The sequence below is a fragment of the Engraulis encrasicolus genome, chromosome 15, assembly GCF_034702125.1.
Source record: "Engraulis encrasicolus isolate BLACKSEA-1 chromosome 15, IST_EnEncr_1.0, whole genome shotgun sequence".
Classification (NCBI taxonomy): Eukaryota; Metazoa; Chordata; class Actinopteri; order Clupeiformes; family Engraulidae; genus Engraulis; species Engraulis encrasicolus.
Window position 1 is genome coordinate 33681099 of NC_085871.1, and position 7894 is coordinate 33688992.

Consider the following 7894-nt stretch of genomic DNA (forward strand, 5'->3'; position numbering starts at 1 on the left):
AAACCAGGTGAGCCTAATGATTATGTACGCGGAGTGGTCAAAGTCCAATGGTAGTTTACAACAATCACATGCTTTAAACCATTTAGCCAAGACATTAACACTCATACAATAAATCAAAGAATCACTGTTACCATAATACGCAATACTCAATGCATGCAACTTTTTTTTCATTTTTTTTTCAGTAACGCTCAAGTCCAAGTTCAGTCTTTAGTTCAGTTGAGCAACAATAGTCCTTTCAACTTAACTAGCTTTTCAAGTGTCCATGTTTTCACGACCACACAATAGTAACGCACTTCGGTTTGCAAACAACAAATCTTAGACACACAGGTGTTTTCAAATCACAGTATTCAAACAAAAAATATATATTCAATATGGGAGAAAGCACCTTTTAATCGGCCCCACGTTGGGCGCCATTGTAACGTTGCCACCGACACTGATTTAAAGATTTTAAAGTTTGTTTGTTGGGCGCCAGCAGTCGTCAGACTGCGGTCGGTTTACCAAGCGTCACAATCCCAAAAATGAATTAGCCAACAGTGATTTGAAAACAACTGAATGAATGAGAAACACCATAAATGTCTTTTGTTATTTTTAGTGCACTTCACGAAATTAGTTTACATACAACACATCTTTCAACACATAATTAAGACATACACGACATAACATAAATGTCCTGAGATGATGAGGTGTTTGTGTAGTGCGTGTGTGCAAATGGTGTATGCGCTTGTGGACACGGAGATGATGTTTAAAGGGGGGCGAACGAGAGCAGCTGCAGCAGCGGGGTTGAGAGTGAGAGAGAGAGCCAGGTGCGCAAAGACTAGCGCTCATTACCGTCCTCTTGGTCCGACGTTATGTCCTCGCCCAGATCTGGTTACGACCAGACAGCAAGGTGGCTTTGGGGATATCTCCAAGTCTGCACTGAACAAGGCCTCTTGGTGACAACGCCACCAACTCTGTTGTTGTAGCGTCCTGGTCCCAAGGGATTTACTTGTCGCAGACGAGATTCCTTTTCACCCACGTCGTCTTCAACCTTCGGGAGCGCACCATTCCAGTGCTGTAAACGGCAATCAAAGAAACGCTTTCTTCGTGGCGCACACTCTGGGTCTCACTCTGATAATCCACTGAGCGTGTGTTGATTGTAGACAGTCTCGCCGCCATTGAGCTTGAACTTGGCTTTATTTATAACCACACCCCATAACTAGAGAGTGGCAAGGTGGTGTGGGTAATGTAGGAAACGCGCTGCGCTGGTCCAGGAAGAGAGCGAGATGCGCGTTCCGTTACAGTGATGGGCACACGGAAGTGCTTTCTATAGGATATTATCACAGCACTGTGTTACAGTAACTCTATCATTAGAAAATACATACCAAATGCTAATCCTAAACGAAATAATGCTACAGCAATTTAAGTTGTGCCCTGACCAAAACATTCCCTAACCTTAACCTGTCATTAGACATATTTTTGAGAAATACCTTTTCCAGTTGGTTGCTATCAAACTAATATAATGAATGCAAGAAAACTAGCTGTGCCCAGACCAAAACAATTTCTAACCCTAACCTGTCAGTAAGAAATTTTTTTTTTTTAGACAAATATTTGAAATTAGAACAGTCTTGACAAAACACAAGACTGTGGAAACATAGAGCTGTGGGAGTATAGAGAGAAATTCTGTGTGTCCATCACGGAAAATAATTCTGTGTCCAGGAGCACGGAATTTTGGCAAAATCCGTGCTCCTGGACACGGATTTTGTGTCCTTAACATCCGTGTCCAGGAGCACGGATTTTTTGGAGATCATGTTGGGGTGATCAAGGACACGATGACAACATTTATGAAAAAGGTTAAACGGAAAACCCACAAAAAGAACCACCTACCATGGCTTGATGAAAAAAATTGGACACTGATGAAACAGAGGGACCATGCTCTCAAGACATCTTTAAAAACAAAAACTGTGCATGACAGACATACATTTGTATCATTGAGAAATAAGGTGGTGAAGGCTCTCAGAACTGCAAAAGCAGCATTTTTCATTAATGTTATCAGTAATGCTAGGGGAAATGCCAAAGAAATCTGGACAAACATTAGAAAAATGACAAACAATAGTAACACACACAGAGAAATTAAAGAACTGCTCATAGACAACACTGTGGTCCAGGACCCAAAAGATATTGCTACAGCATTAAACACATATTTTATTAATTCTCTGACACAGCTAACACAGAGCACTGGCCCAGAAGCTTGTCAGCTAAGCCAGATGCTCATCAGTAGCACCACAACACCTGTTTTTAACATACACATAGTGTCTCAGGCACAGGTTGACAAGGTCATCTGTGGGCTAAAAAGTTCTAGAGCTAAAGCTGCCTATGGCATGGACACATTATTTATTAAAACCTACAAGCAACCTCTCCTTTCACCACTCACAACCATTGTTAATGACTCTATAACTCAGCAGGTTTTCCCCGATAGTTGGAAGAGTGCTGTAGTTACTCCTATCCTCAAATCTGGTGATCCAACATTAACAAGTACAGTAATTATAGACCTATTAGCATTCTTCCTGCCATATCCAAAATTACTGAAAAACTAGTGGCAGAACAACTCATTCAACACCTAAATAATAATCTTATGCTGAACAGCATGCAGTTTGGTTTTAGAAAACATCACTCGACCGAGACAGCTCTCTGTTTCTTTTTGGAAAACGTAAAATCTAAACTTGATGCTGGAGGTGTTGTTGGAGCTGTTTTCCTTGACTTTAGTAAAGCCTTTGACACAGTCAACCATCTGATAATGTTACAAAAGCTTACTCACTTCAACTTTTCTGTAGACTCATTGAAATGGATGGAGTCATACCTAACATCATAGACACAATGTGTTAGAGTGCAACATACTACATCAAACACCTGTTTAAACACTCTTGGAGTTCCACAAGGGTCCATACTAGGCCCACTGTTGTTCAGCCTGTATATTAATGACCTGTCAGGTTGTTGTCCTGCATCAGTAACCTGCCAGTTTTATGCAGATGATGCAGTGTTATATACCCATGCAAAAATAAACGTCTAGCTGCACAACAGTTAACACCAGTCATGAACAATGTGTGTACATGGCTACAGAACTCACACCTCCATCTTAATGTGTCCAAGACTGTCTGCATGTACTTCACAAAAAGAGGTACCACTGAGCTTGATCCCAGCATCATGGTGCAGGGAGAGAAGCTAGATGTTGTTCAAGAATTTAAATACCTTGGCGTACTTATAGACTCACAACTTGATTTTAAGCAACATGTTAAAAAACTATAGGCAAAATAAAATATAATGTATCTAATTTTAGGCACATTAGGAACAATTTAACCCTTGAGTCAGCAACATTGTATTTTAACGCAATGATCATGTCACACATGTCTTACTGCTTAACCAGTTGGGCATCAGCTAATGTCACAACACTAAAAGCCATTACAACATTATACAAACAAGCACTAAAAATTCTAGACAGAAAGCCTAGAACATATCATCATTGTCATATTTTTAAAAAACATAGATTATTGGACTGGGATAACTATGTGAAATATAATGACTCAGTTTTAATCTACAAAATCTTCCATGGCCTTGCCCCTCCTCCTCTGCAGACATTTATCATAAAAAGCATAAACAGGGCTACCAGAGCCACTTCCAGGGGTGATTGCTCTGTCCCATTTAGAAAGAGCGCTTTTAGTCAGGCTGTTTTCTCTTGCAGAGCTTGTCACACCTGGAACACAATTCCCAGTAAAATTAAAATTATGACTAAGATTATGTTGACAGCATTGATAATCCAGTAAATAGTTAGTATTGGCAGCTGTTTAACTTATTTGGGTATTGTATTTTGTAATTGTATTTTGTATTATATATTTTAAAATGTGTGTGTATTTTTGACTCTCTTTTTTACAACTGTGTGCAATAACTGTGTATTTTTAGTTTTGTTTTAACTTTGTTTTTTTTAAAGGAACATCAAACCTGTCAAGGGACAAAAGACGGAAATTAGCCTCTTGGCTAAAATCTTGTATATTTAGCATTTTTGTTTAAATGCTGGCAATATATGCTGTCCCTTTCTTAAATAAATAAACTTGTAAACTTGTATTAATATTGCAATGATAACAGTTAAGATATTTTCAGAGCTTGCCTTCTTGTACGTGTAGACATGGGGGCCGCTAGGGGGGGGGGAAGTGGTACAGATTCTAAGGGCCCAAGCACTGATAAGGGCCCTTAAGGGGGCACAAGCACTGAGAGGGGCCCTTAAGGGGCCCCAAAATTGGAATCTTTCATGGGGCCCAGCATTTCTGGCAGCGCCCCTGCGTGTAGATGTTGCATATCATATGAGTTACAAAGTACATTTAGTTTTCAGCTGAATATACGTACATGCTGTACCTAACGACTGTAACGACTACTACGATCATCTCGCTGTTATAAAGAGATGGGCATAAGCAGTTATCACACTTTATCAAAATAGGCTTTAGGTTATGTGATCATGTTTTACATCTTTTATTGGTTACAATAAGCATTTATGACACCACCAGGCTTACCTCTTTGACTGTGTTTGCATGCCAATAAAATTACAAATACATGTGGCTAAGCAAGTGATATAGAAATATGTAACTCTCAGGATAAGTCACAAGCTGTGGAAAGAAAAATAAAAGCAAAACCCCAACACTCCTCAACTAACGTCAATAGGAGGTTTACATCAAAAAGAAGGAATGCAAAACCCTATGTTTGAAATAAAATTAAGTGGAGGGTGAAAAAAGAAGCACTGGGGATGTGCTGGTTTCTTGAAGTAGGGGTGAATTAAGGTAAATTGGGCCACTTTTTTGCATACAAGTGAATGGAAAAAAGTGGCCCAATTTACCTGAATTCACCCTTACTTTTCAACTAGCCTACTTTATTTTTCCAGGGTTAAGAGTAATTGGGCACACAGGGCTGCCATTAAGAAAATATGGAAAGACTTTCTTCTTTTTGAATTTGCAGTTGTTGAAAGTGTACAAGATGGCGTTTCTGTGTGGATCACAGAATCTGACAAGCCCTTTCTCATAGTCCAGCCACACACGAATTATCCATGGCACGTCTTTCACAATTATCTGAGTGTGTGCTCTAACACCTGCCCTGTAGATACCCTGACTTAGATAAATGCTCCACATATGAGATCTAGGCTCCATCGAGAGTGGTGCCTTCCTATCCACAGTCTCCTCCACCACTCCGAGAATCCAGTAGTGACTATTCCCAACTCCAACATCCCAGCAGTGTACCCCTGAGCTGAAACCTTGTGAACCGATCACTCCAACATAAAACCTCTCAGGGTTGTCTACAACATACAGCCACTGTGTTGTGTACTGGACAGCTGTGAAGCACTGTGAGACGATGAGCTTGTCAGATGCAGTGAGGTGGTCCAAAGTAACTGGAGCTGTGAGAGAGAAAAAACAAGAGTGGCTTTAAAAGTCAACACATTTCTTTTAAGGTTACTACATTTGTTAAAAACAAGTTGATATATGATGATGTAACTGATCAATTTGTGTTAAGAAAGTGATATACTCTAAATGTAGTTTTATTTCTTGGATCAGAGATAATGTCCTTTATATGCTCCTGATGTAAAGATCACATAATTATTTTTTTTAATTCTGCTCATTTTTTGCTTCATAATATCAACATACGTTCTTGGATAAGATCCTGCATTTCTGCCAACACTGCAAACAGAGATCCAGGGCGAGTGATGTCTTCGCAGTTGAGCTTTTGTGCAGGGGCTGTGCCCACTGCACTATTCTGAATCCTATAAGTTAAAGGACATAGGTACACATTATAGCCTATTAGCTCCTCACATCAAATATAAGAGGTACAATAAAATAAACATCAAATGTCGTGACAACAGGGAAACCCAGTTTACTTTACCTTTCAGAATTGTTACTGTAGTTCTGAAAAATAATAAGTACATATGCATGAATATCACCACTTTCTGTTGAAGAAGGAAGGTTTGCACATTGCCAAATAAGCTTCAAAACAAACAGCAACATTTCGATCACCAATAATATTGGTGATCGAAACATAGCTTCAATAAGCAATAAGCATATAAGAACCCATAAGAATAGTGTAAATCTCCATAAAATTATGGATTTTGGTTACCTTAAGAAAAGGATAATCTTTTTCTTCTGTTTCTTGTTTCATTTTTTTGATCGTTTCTGAAAGACTTGTGATCTCCTGTTCTAATTTGGCTATGGTTTTGTCCACTTCACAGCACTTCTCTTCTTGTTGCTGTCGTAGAGTTGTGATCCATTGTGCCTCCTTATCATGCAGAAACTTGTAGAACCTTTGGAACTCACTCCTTACTTTTTGTTCTAAAGCCTCAACATGTTTCTGAAGAATAACAGTGGTTTCAAATGTACAGTTTCATTTGGCACAATAAAACATTCAGTTTGAGTATTGAGTAGGACTATGTTTGTTTATAGCCCGTAGAATTGCTACTACCCTTTCCAAAACAACCCTCAAAATGTACCCAACCAATGTGCATTATGTATTTGCATTTTAACAGAGAATGGATTAGGAAGAATGTGTTCTACTTTATGCAAGAATGCAAAAATGTGTCCCGGAATGTTGTCTGAATTTGTTTTTCTGGTCCAATGCACTTACGTACCTTTGCAGCATTGCTAATCTCTTCATGCTTTTTCTTTGCATTAGTTAACATGAGCATATTTTCCTCTAATGTTTCAATTCCTGATTTTAGCTTCACCTGTAAGCAAGAGATGTTTATTCATGTAAGTGATGTGATTGCATTCAATACACTTCAAAAAATATCACTGAGTGTGTGTGTGTGTGGCCTGTGTCTGTTGCCCATGTAGAGCCAGGTTCACGTCTGGCCTGGATCATATCCTAATCATACTCCATCTTTCTATCCCCTACTCTTCACTGTTCTGTCATAATAAAGGCCAAAATAAAAAAAGGTCTGAGAATGATGTAAAAACAAACCTTCAGGTCCTCTGCAGCCTCCTGGAGAGGGGAGCATTTGTGATGTTCATGTTGCTTGGAAACTTGGCAGATGACACAAATAAGTTGTTTTTCCTGGTGACAAAACAGCTTAAGCCTCTCATCATGAAGTGAGCAGAAGCCAGTTTGTCCAGAGGTTTGGTTCATGCGTTTGAAAGACTCACAGAGGTTCTTGAAGGCAAGACTCTGCGTGGGCTCATCGGTCAAACATTCCTTCCTGCAGACGGGACACAGCAAAACCTTCAGGTCCTTCCAGTACCTCTGTAAACACTCCTGGCAGAAACTGTGACTGCACTTCAGCACTACTGGAGTCGTGAAGATGTCACAGCAGATCGTACAGGTAAGATTTACTTCTGAGAGAGAAAGCTGCTCAGCCATGGTGATCAGATGTGATCAGACAGCCTAGTGAGACTGTGTTGTTATGGCAGCAGGAAGCCTGTGGAAACGTCACTATTCTCTACAGTTACAGTTTCTATTATCGAGAAACCTGCTCATTTCCTGGTTAGTCTAATAATCCCCTCCCCTAGACTTATCTAACTCACACAGCGGGACAGATGGCATTCCTCACTGGTCCAAAGAGCAAATCATTATGTAGGCCAATTTATGACAGGTATTGGCACACATTGTTTGAACTTTATTTGCAGACAGTTTTATTTTGAAAAGAATAATAGAAGATGAAAATATTTTTTGTTTTGTTTTTCTTGATCATGTGCATTGAGCATACTATGATGGAATTGAACTAATATTTCACTAGATACCAACATTTAGTTTAAAGTCAACAACATTTTAACAGCAAATATACCTTCTGTATTCGTTTGACAATGGCATGCACTGTTCTCTCCCAAGGTCTGTGGTATATGGACGCTATTCGTGACACAAAATAGTCAGGGTAATACACAATATAAAATAAGTC

At 39.3% G+C, this 7894-nt stretch overlaps 1 protein-coding gene across 1 annotated transcript; it reads right to left on the reverse strand.

Moving 5' to 3' along the window:
• Positions 1 to 3690: 3690 nt before the first annotated feature.
• On the reverse strand, positions 3691 to 7359 carry LOC134464241 (nuclear factor 7, ovary-like). The gene is made up of 6 exons (XM_063217716.1): positions 6964 to 7359; positions 6124 to 6354; positions 5893 to 5915; positions 5658 to 5773; positions 5146 to 5410; positions 3691 to 3727 (listed from the first exon to the last, which is right to left on the reverse strand). The coding sequence occupies exons 1-6, from the start codon at positions 7357 to 7359 to the stop codon at positions 3691 to 3693; spliced, it is 1068 nt and encodes a 355-aa protein (XP_063073786.1).
• Positions 7360 to 7894: the final 535 nt, after the last annotated feature.